A 22831-nucleotide genomic window follows, 5' to 3' on the forward strand; every position below is an offset into this window, starting at 1 on the left:
CTTCCAACTCTGAATGACCAAGGGGGATAAACTTTACCATTTTTGGTTTGTGTATTTAGATTTGTTCTTCTGAAATGCTGCCTAAAGAGGCTAAACTGCCCCTCTCTGCCGTAGTAGTTTTTATTACAAATTACTAAACCATGTATTGAATATGAGGTTTTCTTCATATTCAACTAATTGATTTCCATGTTTGTACTACTAAGACATGTGCCTATTGCACACATCAGTCATTTGATTTCTACTGAAATTTGGTGAGATGATACATGTGGTCTTTCTTTAAAGGTTGCTTATTCACTGATGTCTTTTTCAAGCTAACTACGATATGAATAATACAACTTCTCATTTCAGAAAATAGGATTGGTTGGGTTCTGTGAACCTTGGACAGTAGTCAGACCTAGAGTGGGTCATCTTTCTAACAGTGTGTGGTTGCATCCTGTGTAGGCATACACCTAACAGACAATAAATGTAACTGTGACAGTGAACTAGAAGTTAGGTGGTAGAAGTTAACCTTGCATCCCTTGAAAATGAAACCACAGACATCTTAGCACTGAAGGAGGGTATTACAGAGAGAGCAAAGTAATGTTCTGTTATGGAATAGGTGACCGGTATGGGGACATTTTGCTCAAGAGTTGCACTCTTGGTTTGCAAATGGACACCTTTCATTAATATTTTTGAAGTTGTTTGTTTGCTCTTTATTTATTGTAGGATTTTACCATTACGACTACTTTTCATCTAGCGTACTTGAAGGATTTCTGACCTTTCTAACTGCAAACTCTACTCACATCCCAATCCCATAATGGGATGTAACCCAGGTGTACATCATACTCTTTCTTACACTTTTGGGTTTGCAGTCTGAAGAAGAGCCTGCAAAATTTTATGTGCTAAAACTAAATTCCCAAATGTCATGTCAGTTGGTCTGGTTATTGGGATGCTGGCACATGCTGTGGTGTTCATCCACTTGGTCTAGATGCAATCAGTAGCATTTCGGCTCCCTGGGTGCCCCCCACTTACTAATTTGCAGAGACACTATCGGCTTTTTCACTCAGTGGGACAGGTCTAGTACAGCGTGCCAGCTTGTTTCATGGAGAGTGGTTAAGCTGTATGTCTGTCTGTATATAATAACACTGTTTACTGTTAGTTATTCTCAAAGCAATGTAGATGATAGCATTAATTATTGTTACAATAAAAGAGTCAGTGGCTGAGACTCAACTGATATTAAGCAGTGTTACTTGATTAATTTCTTCCCTTTGTGCATTTGTCTCATTTGCATTTTTAAATTATAATTCCTAAAGAGGCGATCTATGTCACTGTAGGGCATCATTAGAAGATTTATATATATGGGTTTTGGGCAGCAGGAAGAAACCCAGCATTCTTATCAGCTGGTCAGGGAATTGCAGCTGTATTGAATCGATGTGAGATGAAGCTTCTTGAAAAGTCAGAGTGCCATTAATGTCTGATGAAACATGAAAGCTTAGTGGCTGGTAGTGGAATTATGGTGTATTCAGGACTGTACAATAAACAGTTTTCAACCTCGGTTAGGTAGGCATTGTCAGAGAAAACAGTGACATGTAATTCCCAAAATAGTTTATCCGCTGCAAGCAGTGTATTTATGAACAGTTATGTGAGCGTGCCACAAGCTATGGTTGAGTAAGACTTTCAGGTTTTGAGGTATGTCACTGTAGGTTCACATTTTTTTCCTTGCAAGTAAGTGAGAGTTAAAAAACAAACCAAACCAAACCAAAACAAAAACCCAAAACCCCCAAACAAACAAAAAACCAAATATTCTCTGTAAATAATCTTATCAAATGAAGATGAGGATTTAACCTGATGACATCTAATTTCTTTCGAAGTAGTTAGTTGTTAACTTGCCAAATTTTACTCTTGAGGTAGTTAATCACCTGAAGCATATAAGCTGCTCTTTTCAGTTTGATGGTGTCCAGGCAGTGAGAAAATTGCTGTCCATAAAAGCAAGTGAAATACCTATGTTTTGTCCTCATTAATTAAAAAGCAATTATAATAATATTCACAATAATATAAAGTAAAAAATAGGGTGGTTTCCAGGTAGAAAGGACTTCCTGAGATGCCCTCAGATTACATTGTGTGTGAGAGAGACAAATTTTATGAACAACCTTTGACAGGAGGTAGTCTGTCCCATCCCAGAGCTTTTAAACACTCGGTGAGATTTGTCTCTCGTAGAGGACAGTACATTATCAAATGAAACATCCCAGTCATTCAGCACTCATAGCAGCTGGAGCAACTGTAGAGTGGGGTTAGTCTGTTTAAGAACCACCATGGAAAGCAGTTCAGTTATAACACCTTACTTAAAACCTGTTGTCTGGGTTATAGATGTGACTACTTAAGAATAAAAACAAATGTCCTTCCATGCTGGATGCTAAACCTCTTGTTAAATATTTATTTTTAAAAACGTATTGTTCGTTAATTTTTTTATTGCTTTTAGTTGCTTACCAACTTCTTTTGTGTAGTAAGACTCAAGAACATGAGGATCTGTTTTTCCTTTTAAAATAATATTCATATTCCAATGTAAAATCTGGAATTTATCATGGAAGGATTTAAAAAAAAAAAATCTACAACATCTTATTTATTGATACTGTGTCAGTAGTCAGTGGGACATTCCAGCAGGTGGTTTGAATTTTTGATACAAATCACTGACCACTTCTCAAATGAGTGGTTTTTTTACCTGACTGTCCGCTGTCAAAAGGATCTGCTATGTGTAATTACAACTGTTTCTACAATACTGTAGAAATACAACATTGAAAAATGTGTTGATGAGGCTGTCTTAGCTTTTTTGAGGAAGAACATAGCCCTTACGTTTTGAGGTTTCTCTCAATATGCAGAATTATGGAGAAAAGGTTAGGATTTAATTATCTGATCATCTTTCCGTAATATTGAGTTCTTCCTATCAGCAGTCTGGAGTCCTCTTCATTAGAGCTGCATGTGAACTAGTTCTTGTTCAATGTTGTTCATATTAATATGAATGAATATAAAAATATGAACACGAACATATTTCATATGTTGTAGGCACATGATGGACACGGAGGAAATCACTTTTCTAGATAACCTTCTCCCTACAGCATTAGCTGCCATGAAGCAAAGGGAGACGCTTGTCATGTCTATAATGAAAAGAAGAAAGCAGTGAAAGGACATTTCCTAACTTCTGAGAGTCAGTGATGCTTTAGCACTTTGAACTCCTTTCACCAGGATAGTGGGAGGGCTGTGGCAGAAGCTTAGGAAGATCATGGAGAGATCTTAACTGCTGTGTTGGTGGGAATTGTTCGTTGCTGCAAAGGCATCAGCTGTAAGCACCTGCCCTGTCTTGCGGGTCTTCTGTAACGTGATCTTAAATCTCCTCCCCTAGAAGCACTTATACTCCCTTGCACAGAGAGGTTGTTCTTGGCTGAGCGATGGGAGAACCATGATTTCTCTTTGCTCTGCGGTGTCACTATGACTGTCACCAAATACTCCCATGTGATCTTTTCCTCAATCTGTTCCTTTCCAGGGACTAGGTGACCTCTTCCACTACATTGTGGAGCATAAACAGATTATGCTCTTGAGCATTTACACTTTTTGATCAAAGCTTGAAAGTTACCTTCTGAACGAGGACTGGGGGTATCATTAAACAACCTGCAAAAGTCTTATATACTCCCAAGGGCTTTTCGGCCCTCTGACCACCTCATTCAGATGACGAGATGGTGCAAAATTTCTAGGAGTGGGAGGAAAGAGCTGGAGGAAAGCGTGCATGGTATACTGAGCTCTTCGACCTGCTTGGAGATGATAAAAGCTTTGGAGTCAAGGCTTAGTGGGCCCTGACTCTTTAAGTGGGCTGTTTGGGAGTGGAGAAAGCATCAGATTTTTTCCCTCGGGACCCAGGAAGGGGAAAAAACCCAGGGAAGGAGGAACTACTGGTGATTCCGTAGGCCCTCAGAAGGTTGCTGCTGCTTGAGCCTCCTTCCTCCCTCCTCGGCCGGTCCCCAGCAGCAGCGGCTGGCTTGCGGCCAGGCAGCACCTTGTGCTGCCTCACTCGAAGTCTCCTCCCTTGCTGTTAGCGGTGATGTTACCTCCAACCTCCCCAGCCCGGTGACCAAATCTCATTCCCTGACAGTCTTATGTTCTACGGTTCATTTAAATGGGGTCATATACCAGCAAGGGAAGTACTTTGAACCCAATTAGGAGAGGCCTGGGCTCCCCTTGTTGCTCCACATTTGTTCCAGCAGTAGCTCCGGGGAAGAAAGACACCACCGGCAGTTTCATAGGAGTTGGCGAGGGGAAAAGCTAAATCACTAAGATCCAGATGACTGTCACCACCTGGTAAGAGAGCTGTCCGTCAGGAGCATGGAGGTGGTGGCATAACGAAGACGGGAGGTGAGCAGTTGACGTGGGGACAATACCAGGGCATGGGCTAATACTGGTAACAGCCAGGAAGGTGGGCGTGGAGGCATGCGGTGGCTACGCTTGGCCTCAGCACGTAGAGCCAAAAGCAGACATTGCTGCTACTTTCCCAAAACCTGAGATGAGGGCTCCGAAACTAGCTCCTGACATTGCTTGGGGATCGTTTACAGCAGATGCCTCTTGGCAGCAGTGTCCTTAAGGGCGATAACAAATTCAGTGTGTGTTACATATACAGGAAAACAGCGCTAAACAGGTAAACTACAGCACTTTCAGGATTAAGTGTCTTTGTGGATCGTACTTTCTGCCCTGATCAAGGCCTGAAATATGCATATATATTTACTAATATTTCTTAAAATGTAAATAATAACTAGAGAAGCTTTATTCGGAGTACTTAGGGAAAATTTAGGGAAGGCTTCTTCATTTTATCAAAAGCTAGCCATAATCTAGTATATAGTCTTTTCCAGAATACAAGTGCAGATTTACAACAAGAGTATAAAATGTAACTGAAGTCACAGTGTGTTTGCAAGAGACTGCTTTATTAATTTCCCTTCAAGACAAGTTAAGAAGTCACTTTATTTAAATTGCTCACTGTATTCCACACCACATTAAGGCTTCTGGACCCATCAGGATGATTGTGAGAGAGGGAGCTGGCAGGAACAATACACAGGAGAACTGCCCATTAAAAAGGTGTATGGAACTCTGCAAAGAAAAAAAAATTATATACAAAGCTGAAACTTTCCTTCTGCTCTAAGATATGTTTTAGAAACGTTCCACAGCTTTTATTAAGGTATACAAAACTACTGAATTATCAAACCTCAAATTACTCATTCAGAACAGCTTAATTAAAATTAATGTAATTGAGACTTTATTCCCTCTGCTACCAATACCTGTATAGCATTGTAAATGATGTTGGGATAGTTATTCCCAGGCTACCACATTGCAAACAGCTTTATAGCACCTCAGCGCATATGCCAGCAAGGAACTGTTTTGTATTTGCCCTGTTTTTCATCATATTCTTTCTATAAGAGTCTGCCAGGCTTAGAAGCAGCTTATTGGGCTAAACGGACCTTTATTCTGAGCCAGTATTTTTTTTTTGTAATGTTCTTTTTGTATTTACCTAGCAGTTTATGTTTTCCAAACACTTTCCCATCATTAACTCCTTAGGCCCCATGGGTTTCATCAGTAAATTAAATGCATTCAGCAGTGTTGCCGGGTGCTGAAACTGGCTGGCACAAACAGTCCATTTCTGTGCTAGAAAACTCTCAAATTACAAGATGCCAACCAATCTGTTGGGAACGCACCCTGGGCCGCTCAGATGCCCAGGAGTGTCTGTGCCCGGGAGTTAGCTGGGTAGGTGATAGGGCCAGGAGCGTGCCGGCAGCAGTCTGGTGTTTCAGCGGTGGGGGAGACGGCGCTGTAGCACGCAGGCGTGCCCCCCCCCACTCTTCAGTCCCCGGGAGGAGCTGGCGATGCCACCTGGGAGACAGCATCCATTCACGGACTTGGCCCCAAAACAGCAACCTTGATGGCTTACCCGGGTTCTCTTTGATGAAGGTACCAGCTTGCAGCTGCACACAGTTAGCTTAGGTATCTGTTGATCTACTCGCATAAACAAAAGCCCTTTGCCAGAGTTGCGCGCTCACTTCTGCATCCTGAGTTTGATTCTGAATAAATGCAAGCGGTGGTATATCCGCACTGTAGTCTTGGTGTGCCAAATCTAGTTATAAATTACGAGTTAGCTGACATACTGGTACTGATGGCAGGAATTCAGCCACGGTAGTTTCAACCTCACTTTCAGTGAATTTTATCTTCATTCTTCTTGTAAATGGGGTTTGCCCAAGGCCACCCTCAGCAAAGCCAGGGACAAGACTAGAATAAGCATGTCTTCCTCAGTCTGGTTTTGCGGAAGAGAAAGATGCAAATGCAGTTTCCTGGCCAGATTTGGTCCAAGACAACCCCTCCTTGCTTTTCAGTTTGTCTAGTGTTCACTTCTTAGACTACGGACCAGTTGCTGTGCTTTGTTGTGGAGATAATCAGAATTTGGTGCTGAATTATGTTCAAGTAGCCGGTATTGGGCCTCCGGCTGAGAGGAGGAGGCTGAGAGGCTTATCTAAGTTCTAGTGTGGTGGGACTGGTTTGGTGTGTGGCCCACCTCCTCCCTGCAGTGTCCCAGGAGGTTTTTGCAAGCCATGGTTGAACTATTCAGTGGGGACTTGTGCTGGTGTCCTTATTTTGTTAACTGCACGAGAAGGCTGTAGCAAAAATCGCACTACACCGTTTGTTCCTAGCTGGGTGCCGTTCCCCACAGTGCTCCTGGAGCCCAGCGGCTCTCCGCCTTTTCAGAGGTGGGGACCGGGGAACTCACCTGGCTGGGTGAGCTGGCTTCTCGCCAGGAAGGCTCTACATCTCAGGGCATGGCTGGGATCTGCTTGGGTGGAAAGCACAGAAGTTTCATTGTTTTTTTATTTTAAAGTTTTTTTCAGCAGTATCTGAGAGTTGCCTGCTTTTTCCTGGGCAGAGCTCTTCTCTCAGGGCTGCCTGCACGCAGCCGGACTGGTGCATCGGAGGCGTTTCAGGTTCTTATCTCTCTCACAGTGCCTGCGGTGTGAAAGGCTGCAGTGTTTTCAGACGGCCTTACTGCAGTCACTGATGTTGTCCTTTCAAGTGCTCTTAAGTTCAGTGTCTTTGAACGCAAGGAAGTAACACTTTAGGACTTAGCGTTTTTCTTTTGGATGATTGATTGTCAAGGTTTGAGGGCTTTTGCTCAGTGAAGTAGAATTTCTAACATACTGGGTTTTTTTCCCCTCTGTTGTTGTAACCAGTGAGTATAATCTTCTAGTTCAACTTAACAACGTCTTTGTGAGTCTGGTTATTTCTAAGGTGTAAAGCTGATCTTTTATTTTAATATTTCCCCCTTACAGCTGACCTGAACAACGTCAGGTTCTCGGCGTACAGGACTGCCATGAAACTCCGCAGGCTGCAGAAAGCCCTCTGCCGTAAGTATGTGCCTGTGCCTCACCCGCTGCCAGGAAGACTTTATGAGCAACACACAAGTTTATTCGCAACTTTTAGAAGCAGAAAAACACCCCCACGCCCCTCCAGCTCTACCTGGTGGATGGAAACCTCTCACCTGAAGGGTCTTCTGCTGCCACCGGTGTGCATGTTCCTTACGAAACCAAAGTGCTGGGTGGTCTGCAGATCTGTCCCTTGTAAGACAGAGCAGCGGATCAGAAACAAAGCTAACATCCCCTATGTATTTATTACCTTTATACTCTTTAGCCGAGTATTTTCACCGTGCTCGTTACTGGAGCCACGTTCTCTCTCTGCCACAGCTTTACAGCTCCAGATCAAACAAAGAGGATTGTAGTGTATTGGGAAGGGTGAGAGTTTGGGTGAAATAATCACTCCAGAGCTGGAGTTGCTAATGGTTTGTTAAGTTGAATCTTGAACCCTGAGGGGTTGTTGCCTTTAAACGAGATCATCACAATAAACATTTAGCTTCATTTTTCCCCAGCTTTTGGTTACGTTCAGAAGTCTCTCATCAGCCATACATTAGTGATGTGCGTGTTCTAACACTTTAATTGTCTCAACTGGTGTATGGTATTCTACCTATCACTGGAGTCACCTTTCCTCTCCAGCTTATTGTAACCTGAGAGCTAAATAATTTGCTCGTAGTTTTCTTGGTAGGCCAATCAGTTGCCAAAGCAAGCAGTTTATTGGGCGGTACAATTTGGAGGGTTATTAAAATATTTTAACATTCACTATTTGGCATTTAATTACAGGGTTAAATTTCTGACACAGTTGCAAATGTCTCAACTCTTGATTTATGTCAAGTTTGGATTTGTGCTCACACGCTTTCTGGAACCGTGTCAAACCTCGGTATTTTTAAGCATGTTTGCTTTTAGTCTTGTAAGCATGGGTGAATTCCACTAATGAACAGACTTAAATTCTGAATTTATAAAAAAATAGAAAAGAAAAAGAAAAAAAAGAACAAAAAAAACAGTAAGTGAAAAGTCTTGTAACATAATGAAAGATTTCAACATGAATGCAGTGACAAAGAATGAATTATGATGATTAGAAATACAAACATCTTTCCATGGCACAACACTTGTTGTGGAAAGATAGTGTGAAGAAATTGAAGTAATATGCAGTGAAAAGTATTCATAATCAGTGCAGCACTGAAGTAAGGAACCAAAATTTTTGGACTTGCAGGTTTCTGTAGCTGAAAGTGCACAAGTGTAACTTGTAACGGGTTTTTATGGGTGAAAGTGCAAAACTTTGCATCCTGTTTTATCTGTGTTACACTGCTTCCTACCACTGAATAATTCTAGACTTATCTTGGACTTTACAGTGTGGAATTGTAATTATGCACTGAAGTCAGTTCATCTCTCAAGGTTACGCTTAGGTAGATTTTCTGAGAATGGATGTTTTCAGAGACACGCAGTGGCGCTTACACTGATTACTTTAGCACATTCTTCGTACTTGTATCTAAGGAGAAGTATTTAAGGAATTTGGTTAGCAGTCTTTGTTCTTACAAATATTTTTGCTTGGAGACACCATCATTGTATTTGTGTATTCTATGATTTCAGTGTCGCTTGTGAACTCCGTTTAATTAGATTTTTTTAAAAAAACCCAACTCATTACAAAATTCTTTTTCTGCATTTTGGCACTAGTAGAAGTAGAGCACAGTGCTGGGTTTCAGGGCTCCTACACATAGCCAAAATCCCTAAATCCCACTTGCAGTAGGTGCTGCTTTCAGCTCTTACTTTTTATTTCAGTTTTAAAATTGCAGGAGTTCAAAAATATATATATGTATATTCTTTCCTGCAAACTTCATAAAAAGCAGAGCAGTTTTGTCTACTGAGGAGCATTCTAAAGATGTGTGCACAATAGAAAGCCCGCAGAAGTGAAGGTACAGCCTATTTCTCAGCGGCAAGAATAGAAACACTTTTAAAAATGAACTATTCTTAGACTGACTTCTTTTCAGTTTGTATCAGCCCAATGAACATTAAGATGCTAGAACAGTAAACCTAAGGAAGAATATGGAAAGTGGTAATCCTTAACAAAGAAATGCTTGTGTATTGTGTTACCTTAGAAGAATCTAGTGTGTGGCTCTATCATCCCAGCTTTCGAAATTATTGTGGGCATGCCAGGTGTAACTATTGCACCGTTTTTTAAAAATGTATGGTTTCCTTTGATAATCACATCAAAGCGTGTTGACTTTCTTGTTTTGCTGCTTTTAAAAGATCTGATCTTCAAGTGCAAACCACATCTGAACATTGTGATGTCAATAAAATGAGATGTATTCACAAACTTTTCTTGGAGATGCAGCAAAAGAAAATACTCAGTAACTTCTGTTAAGGTGCTTTTTTCCTTTAATTTTATACAGGCTAGATTAAATTTTTTTTTTTTTGATGTATCAGCCAACAGCAGCAGGTTATGGAGGAGATGATCTTGCATTCTGGGAACACCATTAATACTTTTTATCACCAGCCATATGTTGAGTTTTCCCCAAGTTCAGTATGTGACCTCCACAGCATACTTTCTCCTGCCTGTTAATTGTGACTTCTGTCCTCCAGTGGATTAGTTATTCCAGGTCGTCTTTTATACTTTTCTTGCAATCTGGCCACAGGTTGGTGTCTAGTTACAAACATCTTAACATTTTTTTCTCTTGCCTTAGAGGCCAAAGAAATATTTATATAGATGATTTAAATTTCAAAATAAGCTAGAAGCTACGGCTCACACAAATTTTTGAGTCAGTTTTGGAATTTTAAGTAGAAAAGAACAAAAGTGTGACAGAGAACCCACAAAAAGTACAAAACATAAAGTGGTATGGTTTATTTCAATTAAAGCTTTGCAAATCACTGAACGGCAATGAATATACAACTCTTCAATACATATCTGACTGTTGGGGCTTGTCTTTTGAAAATCTGTCATTCATGGGACCTCCATATTTGCTTTCAAGAAAGAAATACGCAATTCCTGGTTCTGGGAGAGGACCACCCCCAGTTTCTTTAATCTTGGTGGAAAAGATGCAGGAGGAGCTTAACGTGGTGAAGGCCAGAGCCACTCTTCTTCCCATAAAAAGAAGTTCCCTAAAGCAGAGCATGGTGGCAAGCACTTTTTGCTTGTTATAAATTGAACATGTGTTATTAACTTCAAGATAGGACAGGAGGTTGATGAAGAGCGGGGTGAAAGGCTTTTGAGAAGTTGCTGCTTATTAGTGGGAAAAGCTTTCACAAAGTGGAATGACCCATGTTTAGCAGTAGCTGCATATATAATCAAGCTGCCACTCAGATGCCTGAGGGGTTCATTTAATTACCATTGATTCATAGTCTCAAAGGAACTGAGAGTTCAGCCTAAAGCTCGGAGTTAAAGGTGTTGTGAAGGCAGTGCTCTATTTCCAATTTAAGTAATAAATTATTAGAAGAAAGGCGTCTTTCTGAGACTCTTAGGAATGGGTCTGATAAATATGCTTTTGCAGGATGTAACGCTGACCTTAGAATAGCTATATTTTATATGCTAGTAGGTTAAACATAATATTCCAAAATATTTTTTTTAATAAATATCTATATGCTAATGTGAAAAAAGTAAAATTCCAATAAAACTCTGTGCAAAACCACAGATTTAAGGTTAAATTTCTTGGTATGATAATGGGGATAGCATTCCAAGCTTTCCTTATTCACTCTAGCACTGGGTATGTCAGGCCCACAGGATGGAATTTTCAGAAGTGCTTAAGGGATTTAGTAGCAGAAGTCCCTATTGATTTCCAATGAAATTTATACTCCTGAAATTCTTTTGGCAATTACAAAATCCCAGCGTACTGTCCATGCAGCGTTACCAAGCAGCCCGGTGTGCAGCTAAAGTATTTTTCATCTCCACTAGGACATCAGAGGCTCAGCTTCATCCTTCATAAAATAGGCTACTCAAAATGTGAATTTGGCAAATGTGCCCTTAAGCTGGATGAAGTTCTTAAAAAATCCCTGTATGAGGTTCTGCATTTAACATCTGCACATTTTTTTTTACATTACTGAGAGATGTTGCTTACCAGGACTCAATAAAACACATTTTTATTCCAATGAGAGGACTCCTGCAGTTGGGTCAGTTCCTTTCCCAATTTTGTGATGAATTTCAGATGATTTTGGGCAGTTGACTATGGGCCAGATCCTGCTCCCTCGAGTCATGTTGAATCGTGCTGCACTTTGTGACGGCTCATGGTATGAACAGGACTAACAGCATCTGGGCTTGCTCACACCCTGGAAATTCACTGCAAGGAGTTACAAAGGGTTTTTGTGTGGCAGCAGCAGATCTGCATCAATAGTCTCATTTTTCTGATTTCTTTTGTTCTTATTCCTGTTTTACTTTGTAAACCAACATCCCAAAGCTCTCTGGTTTGGTGTCCCCCAAAGTGTGATGCTGCTGTTGATGTTAGTGTGCAGAGACTAAGAGCTGAGAAAGGGAAGTTCTGTTTTGCCTTGGACATCTGAATTTCAAACTGCAACTGACTTGAATTGGAACGAAAATCAAGTTTTTAGATGTCTGTGACAAAAAACTCTGTTGTATGTTGACTCATAAGTTTAAATGTGTCTTCCTCCGTAAAGTCATAGAGGTATTTATAAGTGTAAATATTCTGCAGAATTAAAAATGGATAAATTTCATTATTAAATGTTGAAATAGGCCATTTAACGTTTCTGGAACCTTCTTTTCCCTGTTCTCACCAGAGGAAAAGTAACAGAGAGTTTAATCCCAGTTCAGTTGTGATTTGTTTGCATATTCCTTGTGGAGTTTGCTTGACTTCTGTAAGAAATGGACAGCACATCTCAGGAAAGCTGATGATATGTACTATGTTTAGAGCACATTTGGTGAATGCAGTAGTCAAATATTAGCCTATCTGTAGGAACATAAACCATGAAATATGTAATTTTTTCTTACATAGTAATTTATGTGTAGTATTTCTATGGGATCCAATAGCATAATAGGTACTTTACAGCTAAAAATGAAACAGATTTCACTTTTACAAACAGTGCTCTCTAAGACCACAGCTGAATAAACAGTGCACCTATAGGAGTCTTGAAACCAGTCTTGCACATGACTTTCAGAGCACATAAAATGTCCCCTGGCCAGACATGTAAGCCAAGTAAATTGTTCTATTTACTTTTTGGTTATGGGTAATACAACCACTGTTTCTCTTCGATCTTTATTGTGGGGGTTTTTTTTATTTTAACAGTGGATCTCCTGAGTCTGTCTGCTGCATGTGATGCCTTGGACCAGCACAACCTCAAACAAAACGACCAGCCGATGGATATTCTGCAGATCATTAACTGCTTGACCACCATTTACGATCGACTGGAACAAGAGCACAATAACCTGGTCAATGTTCCTCTCTGCGTGGACATGTGCCTCAACTGGCTGCTGAATGTCTACGATACGTATGTATGGGTGCTCTGACCATGGGGTGCTCAGGAGCTTTCCCAACAGCGCAAGGGGAAGGGGAAAGGGGTAATGAGCCGTCTGCCTCATTACAAAATGTCTTGAATGTCTTGAAACTGAAAAAAACGGTAGTTGAAGTGAAAGTTTAATAAACCTCATGGTTTAATGGCTGCATTTAGCTGAATCAATACAGCCCTTGGTTAGGCTTACAATCCTAGCTTTATTAAGCTAAGCAATGAAAGAGCTGGAAAACAGAACTTTTTAACCAGATTTTTGTATTCAGAGCAATTCTGAGACTGCATGTCCTCAGTAGGTCACGGCTTTGCATGGCTTTTTTAATTTATTTAGATAAAGAAATTAAAGAGAATTATCAAGAAGCAACAGTATGAACACTATCATACAGACTCTTGCATCTGTCTGTACTGCCAGATGTTAAACCTTTTCACAGCTGTCCATTTTCTATAGCTTTCAATCTATAATCCTTGTTCAAAGATGGAAGAAGTTCATCTCTATTCTAATGTGCTTACAGGAGATTTGAGGAATACTTCGTCTAAAATTTAATTTTAAGAAGTGTACCTATGAATATAAATACCACAGAGTAAATTTACCTTAAGAAAATTTATCAGTATTCCTATTCGGTGGGTTAATGATGTTGCACATAATGCATAGACAAATTCCAACACACGTTTTTAAGCTAATTTTAGAATAAGCTATTATTTTTATTTGGTGAATTTAGTGCAAAAAATGTCAGTGGAAGTCTTTATTTGTGTTTTTAAGGTTCTTATCAGCCACGCTCATTACTGTGGCAGAATAAACATTTACCTATAGAAATGGAAGGACATGGGTTAATTACTGTATTTCCATTGACATTTTGAACTGTATTGAAGTGAAGTGCCGTAACATTGTTCTTCCATCCACCCTTTATCATGGCACTGAAGCGTCAATGGTCACCTATCAAAAAAAATTCCAGATATGTACAGTCTCTTGCTGCAGGATCACCTCCGATAAGCCAGTTGCTTATAACATGCTCTGCAGCAGCTGCAATATCCTGTGAAGTGGATTACCCAGATTACATTATATTTTTGTGTAGTGTGCCAGTAGTAGGGAATGGAGCTATATTCATTTAAGAGACAGGTTTTATTTCTTTAATCTGCTTTGGCTTTCACAGAACTCTGATCCACTTCTGAATTATCATCAACTATAAATAACATATAAATGAAGATACTCGGTTAGCAAAACCCAAAAAAGTTGTGCTAGGGATGTTAATCCAGATCAGCCACATTAGAGGCAGAGAGGGAACTAAAGGTTGTTCCACAGGCTGCTCCTAAGCCGGACCGTCCGGTTTAGATTTGCCGTGTCCAGTCTAGTTTTCTTTATGTTGCACTGTGCTGAAAGTACATTAGAAATTATAATTGGCTGCCTCCAGGCAATTCCCTAGGTATGCTAGGGAGCTGCATATTGCAGGACACAATGAAACAGAGAGGTGTTTTATGTGTGAGGAAAGCTCGTAGCTATTTTGCTGAAATTCAGGTTTGAATTACTCTGGTAAGAGAGGTGACCTTGGGGTTATATGTGTTTAGTTTTCATTGTAAACTTAATAGGCAGAGATCAACCGAAGTGCATAGCAGTACTGAAGACATTTAATTAAATGTACTGAATCTTTACTTTTCTTATAATTGAAAACTGTCATTTGTAAAGATATTAATCAAATTCACAGTCAATGACTGATCTAATTATGGGCACAGCTCTGCAAATCCAGCACGTTTCAGATTTGTTTTAATTGATCAGTCACTCATGCTCATTTGCAGCAGCATGCTAAATTATTGGTTTGACTTAGAAGAGGAGAGTGAACTGAACAACTCATGATTCGTGCAAGTTTCAATTTAATACGCCTTGCAGGGAAATCATCATTCTACATTCTTCCCTTGTATAATTTGCATGAGCCTGGTATTCATCAGCAGGAGTTTCTCAGGGCATAGATGATAATTAATTTGGAACAGATTTGAGGGAGAGGAGTAAGAGGAGTGGTGTGTGGAAAGCAGAGGTAAACAGCAAATGCTTATTTGTGATGAAAAATGCAGGATTCTTTAGTAAAAGGTTGCAAATTCTAAATTCTGCTTTGTCCACCAGTTTCCGTCTGCACCTTCTATAGGGTTTGCAGGGGAGATGCGTGGGTAAATGAGCACCACTGGCTCCTACAACGCTTTCATAGGATTAAAAAGACAACATGCCCCTTTTCCAAACAGTACAGCCTAATGCATGACTATGGCATGCCTGTACATGATTTATCTTATTTCCAGTGGTGTTCTTACTGGTGACGCTTCAAAACTGTTGATAAGGCTCTCCTTCAGAAATGTCGTTTTTAGGCATAAACTTCCTATGTTGTCGATGTCTTTGTTTGCAATAGATGTTATACATTTTAAATGGTATCAGAAATAAAAGTCTTGGGGGGAAGCCAGCAACTGGAAGTAAATTGAGCTAAACCAGATGACTGAGAGAAGCTGTGAAGGTTTGTTGTTGCATCGCCTGCAGCACAGAGGAGGATGCTCTTCTCACAGTCACGTTAAAAAGCAAAAGTAATAGGGCAGGCACGTCACGAGGTGGGAGTGAGCGTGAGGGGAAGGCCGACCGGAGGCAGCACAGGGACTGATGTGGTGTATACCAGCCCCTTGGCACTGCGCAGCACAGATTTGAGTGCTGTGAGGAGGAGCTCAGAAACCACACCGTGTTGTTAATGGTATACCTGTGCAGCCTGCAAGCCTTCTTGTGATTTCTAGGCAAGCTTCATCATTCACCTGAATGTCTTACTGCCTCTGTCACTGCACACTGCTGGCGGAGGCTGCTTTTTTGTGCCTGGCTCCTTCCCAAACAAGTCAGGGCAGGGCTGAAAGCAAAGACTTTCTGAAAACGACTGCTGCATCACATTTCTAATTAAAGTGAAGTTATATTGTCTTTGGCAAAAGGGATGGTTTCCTGTTCCGTCAGGGACCTCCTCATCTCTGAGAATAGCAGCAGTTCATAGAGAAGCCTTTTCAAATAAGGGTAGTGTAAAGACTCTTTACTCTCACTTTTGTCATAAAAAAGGAGGTGAGTAATTGTTTCTGAATGAGACCATTTCTGGTTGAATTGATACAATAGCACAATCCAATTCGGCTACACCTGTGGAGCCACAACCATATGTTATATTTCATTTCTAGTTTATCTAATAACTGGCCAGCATGTGCTGTGCAACATGATTCTGTGTGGGCCGTCATTTATGATGACTATGGTACTGCAGTGAACTTCATTATAGTAAACAAATTATGACATGAATGGATCATATTACCAGCCAATGTTTCTTTTTCATTAGGGGTCGAACAGGAAGGATCCGTGTCTTATCTTTCAAAACTGGTGTTGTATCCCTTTGTAAAGCACACCTGGAAGATAAATATAGATGTAAGTCAATGTAGTTCTTTCAGATTTAGTTTGTGTTTATATTCTGTTTTCATTCTTCCCACTACATAAACATTTAAGTAGCATACAGAGACATTCTTTTCGATAGTCCAGATGCAAAGTGTGTTAATTTGCTCCACCTTGTATTTTTTTTTTTGTTCGGCATGGTTTTAGGTAGCTTAGCACAGTGGTCCCCAAACTTTTTTGATCATGCACCCTTATTGGTAAAAAGTTTTTGAGCATGCACCCCCAATAGATGTATATTTATTTATAAATTATATAGATGTACTACTGTACTAGTATACTATGTACATTATAAAACATACACAAAAACAGAAATTAAAAGGGCATGAGATAAAGATGGAATAAACACTTTATAAAATTTTTTTTTAAATTTATTGTCGGAAGAAAAAATATTTTCTTACCGCACCCCAATGGATTGTCTTGCACACCCTCTGTGGTGGACACACCCCCTCTTTGGAGACCACTGGTTTAGCGCACCTTCATACACAAAAATCCATGTCTACAGGACATCTTACATTACACCATTTTAAAATATATTATTTTTTTAAAATGTTTTCCACAATGTGGTCAGGGTCTTATTATGTGCATTGTGCTTAAATACAGTTGCTATCTTTAAACACATATTTAAAGTATGCAAATTTTGCATATTTTAATAGACCTGAAATACTTGAAAAAATTCCATTTGAAGTTTTAGTTTTATCTGACTAATGAATCGGTCTGTTAGTGAGGCTAGGATCCAGAAAAGATCTACCAGTAAGAGTAGTTCTCAAGAGTAACTTTGTGGTTAAATTAAATGGTATCACTCATTGATGCATGTAGAAAAAACACTGAAAAAACAACCTTTAGGATTTGACCCAATACCATAGCAGTTCTTCATCAATTGTTATTATTCTATTCTTCTACTAATGAAAGTTGAAGGCGCTAAAGAGAAAACAGGCAGTTCCAACAACGGAGTCTATGCATGACTATGTATAATTTGATCAGATTTTAAGGCAATCACTATGTATGCCACAATTTAGATCTCTAGATGTTTTGTGTGGGTGTTGTGAAAAAGTTTTAAGAAAATTACTCAGTACAGATACTTTTCAAAATGGTATTTCATTGAAGATTATCAAAGTTATAAAGGAAAACATTTATTCATGTTTTACAGTCTCCTGTAGCGTGTGTGTACAGTAATGCGTAGCCCCCCTTTTAAGGTTGTAGAACACTTAATGTTTTAATGATGGGGAAGTTGAAAGCTGAATCGTTTGTGGGAGAGGAAGGAATTGTCTCTGCCAGGCTGTGGTCTGGCTTCACCATCCATGCTGAAGTCGTAGAGCAATTGCTATTAGTATTGCTGCAAGTATGCAATGAGTCGCACCCCTTAAAATTTTCTCTCATTTGTGCAGCAGGGTAGATTTGGTTATGGTAGAGCACAAGTCTTCAGGCTTGCAGAGGTGATGGAAGGATTTATCCCAAAATTATGTATTATAAAACTAGACTTGGCAAGAGTGAAATTCATGTAATTAAAAAATAATCCTTTCTCTATGCATTCCTTTATTCCTTCAGAAGAAAACAGGTGTCATGGCAGTGCTAGGAAAGTTATCTCGAGCAGTGCTGAAGCACCTTTATAATTGTGTCCCTGGTGTCGGGTGAAATATTAAGGCGGCTCCAAAAAAGGACATTATTTTATTCTAGCCATCTCTTGCACTTTTTTTTTTTTTTTTTAAACTCTTTGAAAAGTAAGGAGAATTTATTCAGGTCATGTATTGTCAACAGGGATATTACCAAATAAATATTTCAGTTAATGCTAGCCTGATTTTTCTTATTATTATGAACTCTAAAACCTCCTCAATGTATGTGTAGTATAACTAATTCCCACTCAATTAAATTGAGCTTATGAAAGGGTAGTAATTCTGTCCTGGAAGGATTCTCTTCTAGAATGATGCAGTTACAGAACATGGCTTCTCGTGACATTTCACTTCAGAAGTGAAAACTTAATATGATATTAAGATTCCCGGTGGATGTCTGGTTCGGTCGTACTGCAATGTTTTTCTTTCATTTTAGAAATACTCTTGGATTAAAAGATTATGATATCGAAGTTAGGGAGCTCCTGTTTCTCAGTTCAACTCATCTGAAAGAAGTGGATTCTCTGAGTTGTATGTTGATTTAGTAACATGACTTGAAAATGTGCTGTATGTTGTGTGAGATTATTTTACTGTTAAACGATTTTTTTCAAGCATTTATGTTGTTGTGGCTCAAAGATCCTGCTGTTTAGTTAGCTGTGTTACAGAATCACAGCTGCTATTATCAGTAATGCCACAGGTGCTGCGTTGTAATGGCCTTTCTTCCCAGGTAAAAGCCAATAATTCTATTAAAAATTATCACTAGACTGCTTATTTAACAGACAAAAAAACCAGTGTTTGTGAGAAGAGAAGCAGCCAAATTGAAGACGCATTTGTATTCATGACCTCCCAAGGCTGTTGACCGCACTTGTGAGCCTTTGAAACGAAGCAAACTTCCACGCTATTTGCCATATCCCGGTTGTGATGCTTTAGCACGGGTGTCCTTTTCCTTCCTCCAGACCTGTTCAAGCAAGTGGCAAGCTCCACCGGCTTCTGCGACCAGCGCCGGCTGGGGCTCCTGCTGCACGACTCCATCCAGATCCCTCGGCAGCTGGGGGAAGTGGCCTCCTTCGGGGGCAGCAATATCGAGCCGAGCGTCAGAAGCTGCTTCCAGTTTGTAAGTTCATGTTTGCTCGCTGTTAATTTTCTGATTTGTATTTCGTGTCGAGGTAGCCTGTCCATTCTGAAGAGGATTGAAAATCTGGAAGAAGGATTAGGGTACCGAGGTCATTTAATGGTGGTGTTCATTGGTGTATTAAACTGTTCCTTTGACGAGATGTATTTGAAATAGCCCGTTTCTCTGGCAGTGGTGGAAGAAGCCCAGATTATGCTGTTATCCAGACAGCAAATAATTGTCATCAAGGCTTGTATTGTAACTGAACCCTGCAAGCAGTTTAAGTCTTTTATTGCAGCAGCTCCTGGGTTTACAATTTTCTATTGCCAGCAGTAGATCACCATTCATTGCTGCCATGTAGGTGAACAGCAATAGTTAATCTAAATTTGGGGCATATACTTACCAGTGACAGCCAGGTAACCAGGTGCCCAGGGGAGCGATAGGAAAGGAGCGACTGCCTGCAGTGCTGCCCAGGTGCGAGGAGCGCTCGATGAGCTCCTTTCACTGCTTGAATGGATAATGCCAGTTTTCTTTAAAGAGTACTGAAAGAATTCCTGTCTTGTCTGTTGAGGAATACATGGCGAACTGGAGGCTCTTTTTCAAACTTGTAAATTTTTTAAGCTGGGGGGAAAGAGAGTTAAGGGAATTATTCATCCTTATCCTAACCACCAGCAGAATGGACAGGATGAAGACAGCTGCTTAATGAAAAGGTAGAGGAGGGGAGGTAATGTATGGTGTGTGATTAACTCTCAATGCATCTTCTACATCACAATGGAAGAAACGCTTTTTTCCCATCCCGTAACTGGCCCTGGGGGACTTTTTGTTTGGTTGGGGGTGGGGGGAGTTGTTTGCTTTTTTGCCTGCTGCTCAAATTTCATATGTAGTAGTTTCAGTTCTGTAGTAAGCAAAACGCAGCAAGTTTTTTTCAATGAATATTAATGCTTGGAAATAGTCATCTTACACACAGTGACTATGAAAAGAATCTAATTCTAAAATCACCACAAACTTCAGTAGCGATAGGACGAGAGGAAGTGGCCTCAAGTTGCGCCAAGGGAGTTTAGATTGGACATTCAGAAAAATTTCTTTACTGAAAGAGTGGTCAGGCCTTGGAACAGGCTGCCCAGGGAAGTGGTGGAGTCACCATCCCTGGAAGTATTTAAAAGACGTGTAGATGAGGCGCTTAGGGACATGGTTTAGTGGGCATGGTGGTGTTGAGTTGATGGTTGGACTTGATGATCTTAGAGGTCTTTTCCAACCTTAATGATTCTATGATTCTATGACATTTGCTTTCTGTACTTTTTAAGCTTCTTTTGTCAGGTCAATTCTACAGCATTCACGTTTTCCCATTTCCATCATTCATGTCCTGACCTTTTATAATTCTAGTCCGTATTTGATGCCATTTCCAAATTAATGTTTTATAGGGCCGTAGCCTGGATGGATAACCTCTGCTGATAAACTATGCGTAGCAACTTTGATAGATGGATTAGACCCTGATGTGGCTTTCAAGCCTCAAGTTCCATGTTGGGCTTGCAAGTGAGACCAAAACAAAATGATGCTGCAGCAAATCCATGGTCAAAAGCTCATTTGTGCAAATGACCTTCCTCGGAAATTAGGACTCGCTGGATCCTGTCGTTTTCCCAAGTGAATGGCAACAGCACTTAGAACACTGTTGAAAAACTGATAAGAAAAGTGACCTCGGAATCTGACAAAAACATGGTTTTTTGGGAAGGGGGCTGACACTATGTGTTTTTATATTAGGGAAAAAAACAATAAAATTCGTAGTGAGAGGATACACAAAACCAGTTTTTATAAAGTAGGAAGAAGACCTTGGAATAAATGCTTATTTGAATAAAATGAGATAGCAACATTGTCATTACAAATGAAGACATGCCAGCGGGCTGAATGCTGTACCGCATCCAGCTGCTGGCATTTCTAGAAACAGCCCAAGCACAGCCTTTGACACGTTCATAAATCAGAACTTCGGAAAGCCTGAGGTTTCCTTCTCTTACTTGCACTGAAAAATAGGTTTTTTTCTTACCTGCAGTAAAAGGCATTTCATCCCCTCTTTTTCCTTCGGGTAAAGCCTCATTTTAACTTGCAGAGTGAGAGGATGGTTTCTTACCTGGGTTGCAGCAGAACAGATGATCTTCTAGGAGGACCAGAAAGAGGAGGGAGGCTCAACCGAGGAGGGGAAAGAAATACAAAAATAGGGGGGGACAGAGCCCTAGGGAGAGGAGCAGAAATCCAAGTGTAGGGAGAGCCCTGATGGAGGGGAGGGAGAAGGAACTAAGGAGTGGGGAAAAAAAGGGCCACCCTTAGGGAACGGCGGTAAGAACAATAGAAGGAATAATAGCGATGGAGGAAACGGAAGGGTGGGTAGGATGAAGCATGAAAGAAAGGAGCAGCCAGGAATGGAGATGGGAGAAGAAATAAGACCTTTCCAGGAGAAAGGGAGGAGAGGGGTACAGCGAGATCCTTTCGGTGTAAGACGGTGGTGTGGGGGGCAGGAGGGCCCTGGGGCTGGGGGGCAGCGCCAAGGTGCCAGGGGGGAGCAGGGACCAGCCTGGGAAACACAGCGGCCGGAGGAGCCGGACAGCCAAGGGGGGATTGCACAGGGTTCCCAGCGGCCTCCTTTGGCTGAAGTGAGATAATTCAATTTTTAAAAATAATGTGGGGATTCATAGTTTACATTGCTGTGTGGAAACTAAATTAAGTCTTTCTTTGTACGCCCACAGTGAGGAATGCTTTTTCTTTAGGGTTTTTTTTCTTTCTTTTTTTTTTTTTTTCTTTCTGGTGATGATAAGCCAGCAATGAATTGCAGTCATGTCAGTCTGCAACAAATGCGTGCTTCAGAAATGGCTCTCCCAGCCCCCTTAGGTTAGGTGCCCTGGCAACGGCCTTGTCTGTCTGCACAACAGCAGAAAAAAAAAAGGGGATGTTTACTGTTCCCGGCAATAACGGGGGAAATCTCGCCTGCTTTTTGGTTTGAAGTGCAAGGCCTTGGGAATGAGGGTTGGGGAGGGCGGCCTTCCCAGCCCTGCTGCTGGCAGCCTCTTGCTTTTTATCCCCCCAGCACCCACGCTTGGGTTGGGGAGGGCGGCCTTCCCAGCCCTGCTGCTGCCCTCCTCTTGCTTTTTATCCCCCCAGCACCCACGCTTGCTTTTCATGGTTTTCTTCATCTATGGAAAGGTGCTGATAGTAATTGTTGGGAGAAAAAGGGTGTTATGGGACTCGCCTTTCCTACCCAGTGCAGAGGGATGTAATTTCTACTTTGAGATTTAAAAAAAAAAAAAGTTTTTAAGTAAGAGCGAAGAACTTGATCTAATGACCATTTGAAGACTATATAGTTCTGCCTGCATCAAAGCAACCTATAGATCCTTGAAAAATTGAGTGAATTCAGTATTACTGCAGTGTGAAAGCACCTTCCTTTTAGACTTGTGATAGGTACATTTTTAAGTAAACAGGATAAGGAACTGTTACGGACTAAAGGACACACACGCTGTGTTTTAATCACAGTGGAAAATTATTAATATGCTTTCCTTGTATAGTGCAAATAGGACCTAGCAATTCACATCACTGCCTTGGATGAGTTACTGTGACATTGGGACGTTTAAGAAATGTGATGCGAAAACAGAGTGAAGCTTGGATGAAAATGTCTCTTGCTGTTTCTCAACAAAATTTTGGATATTTGTTTCTCGGTTATAAACTGTTTTAAGTATGCTTTCTTCCGAGAGTGTACTTGAAGTAGAGTACTTGACATGAAAAACCAGTACAGATGAAGTTAAGGAGTAGTAAAATCATAGAATCATAGAATCATTGA

General features: G+C 40.6%; 1 protein-coding gene across 1 annotated transcript; it reads left to right on the top strand.

Annotated features, from left to right (window-relative positions):
* Nucleotides 1-7328: 7328 nt before the first annotated feature.
* LOC104083720 (dystrophin-like) lies at nt 7329-19188 on the top strand (the record flags this gene model as incomplete). The annotated part of the gene is made up of 4 exons (XM_009587311.1): nt 7329-7403; nt 12635-12836; nt 16187-16272; nt 18857-19188. Coding segments are annotated over 4 exons (695 nt in total), but the record flags the coding sequence as incomplete, so codon positions are not given.
* Between the last annotated feature and the right edge of the window lie 3643 nt (nt 19189-22831).

This window comes from Fulmarus glacialis, unplaced genomic scaffold (genome assembly GCF_000690835.1).
Source record: "Fulmarus glacialis isolate BGI_N327 unplaced genomic scaffold, ASM69083v1 scaffold42821, whole genome shotgun sequence".
NCBI lineage: Eukaryota > Metazoa > Chordata > Aves > Procellariiformes > Procellariidae > Fulmarus > Fulmarus glacialis.